This window comes from Lolium perenne, chromosome 5, assembly GCF_019359855.2.
Source record: "Lolium perenne isolate Kyuss_39 chromosome 5, Kyuss_2.0, whole genome shotgun sequence".
Lineage (NCBI taxonomy): Eukaryota > Viridiplantae > Streptophyta > Magnoliopsida > Poales > Poaceae > Lolium > Lolium perenne.
Genome location: NC_067248.2, coordinates 28,234,798 through 28,248,628, shown reverse-complemented (window position 1 = coordinate 28,248,628; position 13,831 = coordinate 28,234,798). Strand labels below are relative to the sequence as shown.

The following is a 13,831-nucleotide window of genomic DNA, read 5'->3' as shown; positions in this document are numbered from 1 at the left end:
CTATAGGGACGCTTCGGCACAATAATCCTTCAGACCTCTTGCACGCACTGGCGACATATGTGCCTAATCAAATTCCAAACAATTGCCTAAACAAAGTCCCAAACAACCGCCTAATTAGATCTCGTCCGCCTCATATTCCTCAAAGCAAACAAAAAAAATGTAATCATCCCACTAACATCAACCAAACAGTAAACAGGGACCATCTCATCCCATGCATTCCATCCTAATACATGCCTTTAACCAAACATACCCCCGGCGCGCAATCCCTACTCCCTGCGCTCAGTTTTGGTCCCCTTTCGCTCTGTTGCCCACTCTATTTTCATCGACTTCTGGAGCTCCGCGCGGCAGATGCAATGCAAGATTTAGGTCATTGTCCGGGTTTCTTGTTTCTGAGTGGTTTTAGGGTATAGACTCGCGAGAGCGCCGCCGACCGCCGGATTTCCTACCCTGCCAGCGACCTGGAGCTCCAAACACCTTCCAAGACCGTCGTGCACTAGGCGGAGTCCGTCGTCCCCGACCCCAAGCACATCACCGTCCGGCTCCTCCTCCCCGGATCTTCCCTCCGCCACCAAGCCTGAAGTAGAGCCCCGGCGCCGTCGCCACCCTGATCCACCTCGAAGTCACCCTCATAGACCTGCAGCTGCCTCCAGCCTCCCCCTGCCCTACCCGTACATCTGGCCAGCATCCTCCCCGGCCCACGGTATGCAGCTATCCATCCTCTTTTCTGTGCTTATGGAGTCATGGTTGCGTTTATTAGCTGCTCATGGCGGAAACAAACGTGCTATATGGTGGATTGCCGCGGCGATTGCTTATGGTTCTTATGGCGCAGGGGAGGCCATTTTGCTTCCATTTACTACATATTTAGCTCGCTGTTTATTGAACTTTTATTCAAGAACTTCCTGCAGCTTGCAATTAATTTCATGGAGCTTTCAACTGAAACTGGAACAGATGCGGAATGGGGCGGCGTTCTGGAACGAGTACGACACCAGGTTTTCTGTGAGATGTGCAAAGAGGAGGTGGATGTTGGTCACAGGGTCGCGGCTACCTGAGTGCGGAAGGTTACAGGAACCTCCAGCTCAAATTCAACGCCAGAACCCAGAGAGGGTATGTTAAGGAGCATTTCAAGTACAGATGGAACTCGCTAAAGTACGAGTACACGAGGTTCAGAAGTAGGCCACCGGACAACTTATCTTTGTTGGACAAAATGTTCGGGGAGGCACATGTCGATAAATCATTCGCCATCCCCGTAGAGGACATAGGTGAAGAAAAGGAAGAGGCTGCTCGAGTTACCATTCATGGGTCAGACGAGGATGCTGAAATCACACTATCTGCCATGAAAAAAGTGAATTTGGCGAACAAGGTCTCCTCCCCAATGATCAATGTGTTGACAAAGGAGGACAAGAACTTGCCTCTGCTGGAGTACAAAAAAGGTATGCAATGATTCTACCGCAACTGCTGGAGCATTAGAATGAACTGTACTGATTCTGAGTTGTTCCTCATTAGTTTGTGTTCTAACTAACTAACTCATTCTTTTTTTCTATTGTTTTCACTTTTCAGAACAACCAAGAACATGCAAAATTCAGAAATGGGCTGCCCGACAACTTATCCTTGTTGGACGAAATATTTGGTAAGTCAGATGTGGGTAAATCAACCGTCATCCTGGAAGAGGACTTAGGTGAAGACAAGCAGGAGGCTACTCGAGTTAACATTGATGGGTTGGACAAGGATGTTGAACTCACACAATCTGCCATGAAGATAGCAAAATTGCTACCTCCCATCCCCCAGAGAGGACTAGGTGAAGACAAGGAGGAGGCTACCCGAGTTAACTTTGATGGGTTTGACAAGGAGGTTGAACTCGCACAATCTGCCACAAAGAAAGCAAAATTGTCCATCCCCGGAGAACACTTGGATGAGTACAAGGAGGTGGCTGCTCCAGTTAACATTGATGGGCGGGACAAGGATGCTGAACTCACACCATCTGCCATGGAGAAAGCAAAGTCGACGAAGCGCAAGACCTCCTCCCCAATGGTTAATGTGCTGACAGAGGACAAGAACCCAGTTCCACAGAAGTGCAAAAGGGCACACACGACTGCTGAAGTGTCTTCTTGTGACTCTAACATGGTCCCGACTATAAGGGAAGCAGTAGGGCTCATCCGGGGATGCGGAGTATTGGAAGGAACTGCCCTCTTTTATACGGCCACCAAGATTGTCGCCATGAACCCAGAGTACAGAGAGGTGTTTTCCCTTATTCAGACAAGAGAAGGGAGGCTTGACTGGCTCCAGAGGGCGCATGATGACGCCGCCGTGAGTGTGCATATTTGTTCTAGTAAATGACGGTGACTCCTGGTTACTATCTTTGTTCTAGCAGATGACACTGACTCCTGGTTATTTCAGCGAGGTCTTTGTCATGCAGCACGTGCAAGTGTCTCCATTGTCTACCACTAATGCATTATCTATGAACCAATATATTTTATGTACACCGCCACTTCCAAGACTTTGTTGACAAAATATACCTTAATTTATTCCAGCTCCCTCAATAGGATATATAATAAGAATTATGCTTGACCATTTTGACACATTGTAAAGAAGCTGCATGGCCAGAGGATTTGGACAAAATTATTACTGTGGACAAAAAAACTGAGCATGGTCTAGGCCAGGTATTATCCATTAGAAAATAAATCGAAACCGTGTCACTGCATTTTGTCCCTCAAAGTATTCCTGAATTCTTTCCAGCGGACGCGTGCCAAATCAAAGTTCTGGGCGGACGCACCAGCTTCATGTGAGATCCCGCTGTCACATAAATGGTAGGCTAGCTGATATTACGTTTTGTTATTTAAAAAGCTGTAACTTTAAAATCGTGCGGCGAAATTACAATCCGTTTTCACTTCTAGAATCCCTACGACGAGAGCTTTAAAACTAGACCACATTTTCATATGTTTTGACGAATTTTTATAAACAGCAACTTTGATGTGCGACAGAGCAACTTTGTTGTGTAGCAAAACAACTTTCGTGTGCGGAAAAGCAACTTTTGTGTGCAACGAACATGTACATTTTTTGGTTCATGAAAGCACAATTTTGGTGCTCGACAACAATTTTGGTGTCCATTGGAGCAATTTCAATGTGTGGACGAGTGGTGCCCGACGACATAACTTTGGTGCCAACATAGCAACTTTGGTGCCCGGGGACACAACTTTGGTGCCAACACAGGAACTATCATGCGCGACCGAGCAACTTTGGCGCCCGACCGAGCAATTTTAGTGTCCTGCAGAGCAACTTTGGTACTTGACAGAGCAAATTTGGTTTGTGACGGCCCAATTTTAGCGTCCATCGAAGCAACTTTGGTGCCCACTGAATAATTTTTGATGGACGGCTGAGCAACTTTGGCATCCAGCGATGCAACTTTCGTTGTGAATGTAGATTTACGCTGTGCAGCAAAGTTGCTTCGCCCCACACTAAAGTTGCATCGTCTCGCATTATAATTGCTTTGTCGCACGTAGAAGTTGCTTTAGAAAAAACTTTATCAAAATACATAGAAATGAGATCTAGTTTGGAAGAGCTCACCGCAAGAAATTCAAAAGTGAAAGCGGATCCTAATTTCGACATCTGGTGCAAAAGTTATATGATTTTGAATATTTGAAAAGGAAATTTAATGTGCATGCAGTCATTATTGTGCATGTGCTATAATTACTGGATGTGTCACCATAAATAGCAGGCGTTCACACTGACAAAGCTAGCATGTTTCCTTTTTAAGTTGCCCGCTCAGATTTTCTAACGGGCATGCGGCCGCTCCCTAGACGCTCCCCAAAGTATTCAGGCTGAAATGATTTATTGACTTGCATGAGAAGGAATATGGGGACCATTCAACGCAGCAACTTGAGCGGAACCGTTCTGATTGACACTCCTTGACCCAGACAAGTCTGCTGCTTAATACAGCTGGCTCAGAGACTCGTCTTGTGGATGCATACACTTCTGTCTTACTGTCCTTGAGTATTCTATTCGATGTTCGTCGCCTTTTTTCGATGATTGGAACTTCAAAGAGAGATATCTCCCAGCTGAAGTTTACAGCTATATGAGTTTTGAAATCTGAAACGATAAACTATACTTGACCTGCAAGCGTATTTCTAGAAATGGAAGCACTCAATGCATTGCATCAAAAATTCAACAGGCTGCTTATGTCAACAAAAAATGAAGTATTTTTTGCCATGATAGTCATAATGTTGACCAAGAGTACATTAATGTAAATGAGATTGGGAGAGAACTAAGGATGACTTTATCTACCATGAGATGTGGTCAGTGGCAGATTTCCTTTCTATTTATTGTACAATGCAAAATCTTGAAGATTTCTTATGTCGAGCTGACATCATTATGAACAGTGATTAAATTGCCCTTTCATAGCCAGGAAAGGGTGCTCAGGAGTGTTCTCAAGTTTAACACTCCAGTGCAGATAAAAAAACTGTCACAGCTCGCTAATGCCGGTAACTTCTTTTACAGTGATATTGTAAGTAGGTAGACTAGAGTATTTACAAGACAGTTTTGCAAACGTAGAGATAAACTGGATTTTTTTTATAGCTGCAGCTTCATAATAGTACAACCACTGAACCTAGTTCGTACTACTAGTCAAAGAAAGATCTGTCATTATATTTTTTTCAAGTACTTCCTCCATTGGATAATGCATGCACATGGTATATATTATTACAATCATGTTGATGAATGTAGGCGCCGCGACGCTCACTTTGATTTGATGTTCGGAAAGTAGGTCGATCAATGCATACCGTTTTCAGATCTGGCAGTAGGCCACACTTCAACTTCATGTCGACTTGTATTAGTCCAAATCACTGAAATGTCACACCGGGAAAACCTGCATGTCAAACTGCAATTAATGAGCAGATAGGATCGGGTTTGGTGAAGCTAGCCATTGTGGAAGAAGGGCGGGAGCATTCAGGACCTTTCTGACTGTCCTTTTAACAACCCTTTCTGAGGTGAAATACAAGCATGTAGCCTATACCTCGCTTAATTGTTGTAAGATGGAGTTTACGCTGATGCGGTGCAGTATTTCTGTTACATCTCAGTATTGTAAACAAAAGACTGACTATTTAGAAAGCAAAGCATACATGTTTCTGTTCTTTAAGAGCAAGTCCTTTTCAATTCACAGTGTTTAGTTTATATGGCTGGTGGACAGTGAACACGCTGTACGACGACTCAATGACCCGTCGACCAGTCTCCAGCCATAGCATTATAATAAAGTCAGGACTTGGGCATCAAGAATAAGCTTAACATGAAGGAAAAATAAGCATTCTTCCCAATCCTCGCTCATATTTTTATTTGTTTTCTAGTGGGAGCTGAGCACAAGTCTTTCCATGCTACTTCCCAAGTGGCAACCAGCTAAGCTCTCCAAGGTGAGAACAGGCCAAGTCAATTCCGGCCAGTGGGACCTTGGGTCCCATATATATAGAGCACAGAGTAACACTTTTGCTTCTAAAACTACACTTCTCATACCACCACCATCCAGAACTTGATAGATGTTCTTGGCTCTTCATACCACATCACAGTGGAGCTTCCACCGACCAACTGCTCCTAATCCTTGGGTGAGTTCAGTTTCCTGGTTTCCTTTTCTCCCTTCTCCTGAATCTAATCAACTGCTCTGGCCAGATTTATTTTGAGGATTTTAAATTTTCTGATTCTTACCGAATACTGCAATTCATCCACGGCTGTTTCTCATGATTTTTTTTTGTTTCTAGTTCCTTCCATTTCTTTGTTTCCTTGAATCATCAGCTCGCTCACCTGGTTCTGTTAGAATGATCCATTTTCTGTACCATGACTTCCTTTCCTCATTGATTTTGGTGTTCAAACGCAGAGTTCTCGGTACAAGATATTCTTCATCTTTCCACTAGCTGTACCTATTTGACTTGTGCTCTGAACAAGTAAACTCTGAAGAGCTAATCGGCCTACTTAATCTGTACCTTTTTTCAATTACTGCTGGGCTAAAGAGGAAGAAAAGCCATCTCTGAATTATCTGTTAGTTATGAGCACCACCTGCCATGCGGTTTTCTTCTATTTGAGGGCATCTTAGCAGCTTTGTTTCTTATAAGTTACAATATAGATAGCTAGCTTCATTTTGACTTGTCTTCTTTTCAGGAATTGTTTTCTGCCTGAAAGGGAAGGAAACTATTTGCATGAGACACTTACATGATTCATTTTATTTGTCTTCATTTCCTCAGGTTGAGCTTCTGAAGGCAAATCTGAAGCTTCTAAGAAGCAAATTTCTACACTCTAGCAATGGCTTGCTTCCCTCTGTTCCGGTGGAAGAAAAATTCCAGAAGCCAAACTGTGTCAGCATTCTGGTGGAACAAAAAGTGCAGAAAACATGCTGTGCAGCAGGTCACAGGTAAACTTGCATATCTCATTAGCTTTTGTTCTTCTGAAGCATCCCGAAACCCTCCAAACTCACACTATTTGATTCGCAGACATGCCAACATACGGAAACGTGAAGATTTACTCCTCCAAGGAGCTCAAAAAGGCCACGAGGAATTTCTGCTCTGCAAACAAACTTGGACAGGGCTCTTTCGGCTGCGTCTATCTGGTAGGTTTAGTTGCGGAAATCCCTAGAAGTCTTGAAATTTCAAAGTCAAAACACAACAACCTCTTGCTCTGTAGCATGGTATATGCACTAATCATTTACTCAATAAGTCGAGAATCCTGAACTATAGGGAAGATACATATTACACTTTTCATCCTGAAGTGAGTACTGTTAGCACTTGGACTAGCCATTGAATCCAAAACATGTAGTACTGTTTCATGAGTGCTTAGGCTCTCGTCTATTACGCAGGGAAAACTGAAGAATGGCCAGAAAGTTGCCATCAAGGTGCTCTCCTCAGAGTCGAAGCAAGGGACAAAAGAGTTCTTGAATGAGTTGAGTGTCATATCCAACATAACGCATCCCAACCTTGTTAAACTGTATGGCTGCTGTGTCGACGGAGGTCAAAAAATGCTGGTCTACAATTATCTGGAGAACAACAGCATTGCAAAGACCCTCTTTGGTATGTCTTAACCACAGATTCTCAAATCATGGTGATAAGTTTATTCCTAACAACTCTGACTTTGAATTTTCATGATGTTCTTAAGGCAATTCCCGCAGTAGTATCCGGTTTGACTGGAGGACAAGGGTGAAGATCTGCATCGGTGTAGCCGACGGTCTCTCTTATCTGCATGAAGAAGTCCGGCCACCTATCGTCCACCGTGACATCAAGGCAAGCAACGTTCTGCTTGATAAGGACCTGAACCCCATGATATCGGATTTTGGGCTAGCAAAGCTCTTCCCAGGCAATATGACACATATCAGCACCAGGGTTGCAGGAACATTGTAAGCAAAGTGGCACTTCTTGTTGCTGCTCTGGTTTAATCTTGCATACTTACCTTGTGGTTAAGACTAGCTGACACTCCCATTTGTCAGAGGGTATCTGGCACCTGAGTACGCGATCCGAGGGCAGCTGACAAAGAAGGCTGATGTCTACAGCTTCGGAGTTCTGCTCCTGGAAATTGTCAGTGGCAGGTGGCACACTGACCCGAGATTGCCTCTTCAAGATCAGTTCCTCCTAGAAACGGTAAAGCTCAGAAAACAAAACTTAATTATGCATTATATAAACGTTGTATGATTTTGCCCGGTCTAGTGTCTGAAATCTCTAGTAAGTAGAGAAAAAAAATATTCAGGCAGAACAATTGTTTCCTCAAGTACATAACTAAAAAGATCAGGAATACAGCTGACAGATTCTAGAGACTCCCCATTAGACCATCAGTAATCAAAATATATGTTCGCATGATTGATCAATTTAGATAATCATACGTAGATATGCATAATACACTTGCCACAATGGAAGTATTCAGACGGAAGGTACCAGGAAGTTTCTCTTCTGTCCGAAATGGGCTACAGGGACTTGTCTGATTATTATTATTTTTGTCAACTGGTTATGGATTTATTTAAATAAATGTTTTCCATGTCACTTGCATTGACTAGTCCTCCCATTCGTTTGGGCATATCTCTTAGTTTTTGCCAAATTATTCTACCGTGCTGATGCATTGCCAATCAATTTTAGAAAGATCAAATCATGTATCTGGAAGCAGAAAAATGCTACCATCTTCAACAACACGCTGTCCAGCATCGCCAGCTTGTTCGACGCGATCAGAGGGCGAAGTCAAGGCTCTGATCGTGGGCGAAGGCAGTGGCGGTGGGGCTTGTGAAGCTACTTAAATTGTTGCTAAAGTTGATGTTCATAGAAATGGCTGAAGCACTCAATTCATGGCATGGGAATTATTAATTCTTATATGTGATTAAAGCACAGATAACATAAATCTCCACTCCGTCTTTTCCAGGCTTGGACACTCTACGAGTCTGGTGATCTTGAGAGCATCATCGACAAGACTTTAAAAGATGGTTTCAGCACCGAGGAAGCACATCGGTTTTTGAGAATAGGGCTTCTGTGCACACAGGATACTGCAAAGATCAGGCCCTCCATGTCGATGGTCGCCAAGATGCTAAAGGGCGAGTGCACCGTCAGCGACAAGATCATGAGGCCAGGCCTGATCACAGATGTCATGGACCTGAAAGTCAGAGCAATTGAGCCTCCCCAGTTAACTGCATCTCCCTCAATGTCTCCTATGGACCACTCACGGGTGTCTACACTTGCACTCGCCGGTAGCACTGTGATAAGAGAGAGCCCCTGATGAAAATTTGAAGACACGTGGAGGACCATATATGCATGGGTAACGACAAGAATGACGAGAAGAATGACAAGATAGACACTTAATTTTGTTTGTATAAGTAGGGTGTCAGTTAGATATATTGTCAGTTGTTTGTACATGTAATAGCTGGGTTTTTGATGATCAACAACTGAAGATCCTAAGGTCACATGTTCCAGTTTTAACGACTGATAACATGTTCCAGCATAACAAGATTTAAGGGCTCATAATACCATCATAGCATGATCTAAGTATATTATCTAATATTAATGTCCACATCAGCAGCAAAGGCTATAACAAACAAACCAGGATTGGATAACTCACAAAATTAAAAGAATCAAACAGAAAAATCACACGTTTTGGTTAAGGAACAAACCCAGCAATCAGAAGTCAGCGAGATCACCCTGGAGTTCCAGAAATAGAAGCAACCAATGCTGGAATAAAATTAGGTTCACAACAAAAGTCAAAAACCATTCAGGAAGACATCAAATGGTCATCCAGGGCCATTAATTACATAACAGTACAATGAACCCACTGCAGTAGTTTGATTCCTGAATAAATGACTGATCCAACTTCCTCGCGCAATTGAGTTATGGTCATTCGGGACAGATCAGAGCATAAACAAAATGGCAATTATGGATAACATAAACCCAAATAGGAACAAGACCACATGGAAATATAGTCAGATAATGACAGTGGTAATTTACTCCTTTTTGTGTGCACTACATGAATGCTTAGTCAAGTAAGTATACAGCAGAGATCTCACACAGATAATGGAAACCATATGACTTCGCTGCCTAAAACAGCCTGTGTAAAATGGTATTCTGAAATCTGGATAGTTCAAACTTAAAATTGACAATGTCAACTCTGTCCATCAAACATACATCAGCAGGTTATTGGCAATGACTATGACTTAAGCAATATATATGGCCATAGAGCAAAACAAGTAAAGATATCTAGGTACAAAAGAATAGTTACATTTTTAATATGAAGATCTCTTACCAGATCAGGTTCAGAAATAAAGAGGAACCGCCAAACTGTAGTTCCAAAATATGCCCCTTAGGGCAAAGCTCGAACGCTGAAAGCAAGGGTTGACAAAGGAACCTTCAAAATACTGAAACGCATTATCAAATTAGCCTTGACAGGACTACCCTAATAAATTCAAGTGTAAACCACCTTGTATATAAATAGACAGGACATCTAGTTTCCGAACCTTAAAAGAGTAGGAGTTAAATATGAGACGAACAGTCTAGCTAAGCTTGATTTAAGCAAGAGTACTTGTATGTAAAGGAGAAATAAACTGGATAAGAAGATACCACCAACAAAAATTTAAGTTATATGCACCGGACACAGCAAAAGCTATGCAGTAATAACCCAGAAGGTCATATTAACAGCTGAACAAGGCATCAAACAAACAAAAAATCATCCATCCAAAAGTAGGTATTATGTGGTAGTTTCCTGGTTCTATTATACTACATGGTGATAAAAGCTAGGTGCACATTAATAATCTTAGTGGGGGGCATTCGATTATGTCAGGAAACACAACAAGACATGAACTTAGCAAAATAACAACCAACCTCAAGAAATAACCAATGTCTCAATGTAGCTAGAAACAGTTCTGCATCAACTATTCATTCTAGGGCAATAACACCCGAGTTCCATGTTGAAATGTGGAAAATCACATTCAGATACATCATCAAAACTTTCTTCTATAATTTTACAACAATGCTCACAAGCCACATTTGAAGACTTCTTTTTTTTTTGGAGAAAACCACTTGAAGACTACCTACGCGGCAGGAAAAATCGATCACATGAAACTGCCAAGCTATAGATGATCTCCTAGCGTGGTCTCGCCATCCTGTTCATTTCCAGCAATTGCGTAAGAGACACAGAACTCCACCGTTCAGCTCCCTCTTGTAGTTGCGCATAGAGTAGTCGCTTGGCGGAATCTATGCAAACACTCACTGTGCCGAATTCATACACTGGCATGCCCTTATAAAATTTGCCAACCCTAGGCATAAACAGCAAACCTTGGTCAACTGCATATTCCTGAATAGAGTCCTTGAAGCTCATATCTGACATGGCTGCTCCTGGCACAGCACGGTGTGATGCTTGCTGTGCTGCATCAAATTGCCGCTTCTCTGTTGCTCTCAAAAAGCCCACATTCTCCCTTGCCCCTGGCTGCACCAACTCAAGTCCTTCCGCAGCTTGGTTCATCATCTCAAGACCAGACGTTAGAAGCATCCGTATGCGCTCATTAGCAAGTAACTCTGGTGGGAAAAGCCCCCTCCAGCCCTTGTACCAATTCATGATCTCATTGAAATCCGGATTCGGTGAACACAGCCAGTGGTAGAGGACCTGCTGCCACTTGCTAAAGAAATCAACTTCCAACATATGGACCATATGGTGCACCGGGACAGCAGAAGCCCAAATCATAACCCAGTTAAACTGATCGAACTTCTGGCTTGCTGGGTTGATCTGAAACTCCTGGAGTGCCATTTGCAGTTTAGGAACGATATAGCGCAGTATCAAGTCTTCCCAACTTGCCGTATCAAATACACCCTTCCATGGGGATAGAACAGCATAAGCTGATGAATCGTGAGCTTGCCATACATGGAGGACGCTACTCAGCTTGTACCGAATAGAGTGGCACAATGTCTCTATCCTTTGCCCTAGAGTAGGCAACCATGGGTGCACCCATACATGGATTGGTACCTTCTCCCTCCGCGGGTCCCAAGAGTCGACTGCAGCTGTGAGCTTTGGCATGATCACATGCTCCAATATTGAATGGAGCACGATAGGGGGCAGCAACCGTTCCCATGATTCGAGAAAGCGGAGCATTGGTTCCGGATCCCTAGCCTCCCATGAATTAGTTCCTGATATCCTCACAGCTGGTAGGATGACCTCACTGACCAGCTGCGCATATGGAGCCATTGATTCAGTAGCATCTGAGAAGTCGTATGGCTGGTCTCCCTGCAGCAGATCCTTCCACGATGACATGACCTCCAAGCCAAACGACGGATTCTGCAGCGGCTGCCACCCCTGAAAGACCCGGATCAACAGCGGATGCGCGAATCGGCAAGCAACCCATGCAACGCTGCACATTTTGAACTCCTCCTCATAGCTCAGCTTCAGTTCCTGGAAGGTCTTAAGCAAGCCTCCCAGAGTGAGCAAACCAGTGGTGTCATCCACCCGGACCTGCTCCAGCACACCGGCAATTGCCTCCATAACTTGCAGCTGGTGTTTCTGCAAAGCCTCCTGCTTTGCTGCTTTCTCCTTCTCGCGCACCAAACTAGCAACCTTCTCCTGCTCCCGCCGCAGCTGCCCATCCAACCTGACAATATCAGCCTCAGTCTCCTCAACAAGCAGCCGCACATTGTACTGCAACTCCGGCATCGGCACGTCATTTGCCTCCATCTCGTGTTCAGTACTGAGACCCTTCAGGTCCGTCAGCACACGAGCCTGAGGCCCACGCATGTCAATAACCTTCTGGACAAACGCAGGCTGCTCGTCATGCTCCTGCTCGGCACGCCTCGCCAGCAGCTCATTCTTCGTCATGACCTGATCTTTCTTCACGCTGGCCTTCTTGGACCACCGTTGTTTTTCCTTCTTGGCAGGCGGTGGAGGCGGCGGGGCTGGCAGCTTCTCCTTGGGGGTGAACGCTTTGGGCTCCTTAAACCCCTCGACGCTGCCGAGCCCGGCGTTCTTGGGGCGCAAGGTGGTCTCCACCGGCGCGGTGATTCCCTGAGCATTCTTGCCTAGGCCTTCCCCTCTCTTGTACCCCATCATAGCCATCATCTTGGCCACCTTCGCGTTGGACTCCAGGCTCCCAGGGGCCGGTGCAGGTTTCCCAGGCTCAAACCCTGCCGACTGCGCCTTGCGGCGGCGCTTGGCTGACTCCTCCTGCCGCTCCTTCTCCTCCCGCCTCGCGCGCGCACCCTCGGCAATCCGCTGCCCGAACCCCGTCGGCAGGTCGATGTACCCTTCTTCCTGGTCCTCCTCCTCGGATGCGACGGCAGCGGTGCGCGAGGAGGACGCAGCCTGGCCAAGCCCATGCCGCTGCTCCTCCTCCGGCTCGTCGGGCTGTTGGGGGTCAGTGACGCCCTTGGAGACGAACTGCACGGGCCTGGTGAGGTCAGGCTCGGCCTCGTCCCTGCGGCGCTTGAACCGTCGGCGGCGGCGCGACGCCTCGTCCTCATCGGAGTCGTAGTCGGAGTCCCCGTCGGCGAAGACGCCGTAGAGGGCGTCGTCGCGGGTCTGGGGCGCGCGCTCGCGGCGGGCCTCGTAGTAGAACTCCCCGTCGCGGCCGAAGCGGCCGCCCACGAAGTCGCCGTCCATGTCGAGGCGGTCCATGCCCTCGGCGTCCTCCTCCATGGCGTCCCCGACACGCGGCCTGAGATACCAATCAACCCGGACGAATCTCGGATCAGAACCTAGGGTTTCGCGGAGGGCTTCGGGTAAACGAAAACGACGGGGCGGGACAAGCGGGGAAGGGGAGTGGAAGGGGATGGCGGCGTTTACCTTCCCGCCGGTGACTGACGCCGAGTTCGCGGGAGGTGGCCGCCGGTCGCCGAGCAGAGTTGGGCGGCGCGACGAACGGAGGGAGAGAGAGAGCGAGTGCTTTCTGGTGACGGCGCGGTCTGACTATAGCCCGTAAGTAAGGTCGGTTGTGGGCTGAATATGAGCCTTTTTCCTTTCGGATTCGCGAAGCCGTGATGTAGTCCTATTCGGCCTTTTAAAGGGTGGGCCTTTTGGGTATCCGGTAACATATCGGAAAGTGTCATTTGCTCTCGAGCACCAGTGCTCTCGCCGTTAAAAAACATTTAAAATCATGGTTTAAAAGTTTCAAAAAAATATGAAAATAATTCGGCACATAGTTAGTGTTGTATCCCACAAACATGTAAAATCGTGACTCTATATTTGTTGTATTATGGGCTACACAAAAATGACAAATCTGATAAAATTTTGAGATTTCAAACATATTTCTACAGATCTACATTTTTGTTATTTTTGTACAGCTCAGGATACAAAATATTTGAAAGTGATATTTTACACGTTTGTGGGATAATTCATGAGCTACATTCGAATGTTTTTTTCA

The 13,831-nt window shown here is 45.4% G+C and overlaps 2 protein-coding genes and 1 pseudogene across 3 annotated transcripts; 2 read left to right on the top strand and 1 right to left on the bottom strand.

The window, feature by feature from the left end:
- The first annotated feature begins 948 nt into the window (after positions 1-948).
- On the top strand, positions 949-2,506 carry LOC127304509 (uncharacterized; annotated as a pseudogene).
- A 2,969-nt stretch (positions 2,507-5,475) lies between these two features.
- LOC127298684 (cold-responsive protein kinase 1) lies at positions 5,476-8,971 on the top strand. The gene is made up of 7 exons (XM_051328523.2): positions 5,476-5,585; positions 6,219-6,385; positions 6,465-6,580; positions 6,827-7,037; positions 7,123-7,360; positions 7,451-7,601; positions 8,368-8,971. The coding sequence occupies exons 2-7, from the start codon at positions 6,277-6,279 to the stop codon at positions 8,716-8,718; spliced, it is 1,176 nt and encodes a 391-aa protein (XP_051184483.1). The 5' UTR covers positions 5,476-5,585; positions 6,219-6,276; the 3' UTR covers positions 8,719-8,971.
- Positions 8,972-10,336: 1,365 nt separating this feature from the next.
- LOC127298683 (septin and tuftelin-interacting protein 1 homolog 1) lies at positions 10,337-13,352 on the bottom strand. Of its 2 annotated transcripts, none has more exons than XM_051328520.2 (2): positions 13,255-13,352; positions 10,337-13,126 (listed from the first exon to the last, which is right to left on the bottom strand). In XM_051328520.2, the coding sequence occupies exon 2, from the start codon at positions 13,105-13,107 to the stop codon at positions 10,573-10,575; it is 2,535 nt and encodes an 844-aa protein (XP_051184480.1). In that variant the 5' UTR covers positions 13,108-13,126; positions 13,255-13,352; the 3' UTR covers positions 10,337-10,572. The 2 variants fall into 2 exon arrangements, with proteins under 2 accessions (XP_051184480.1, XP_051184481.1); XM_051328521.1 differs by having other exon boundaries at positions 10,337-13,166; positions 13,255-13,348.
- Between the last annotated feature and the right edge of the window lie 479 nt (positions 13,353-13,831).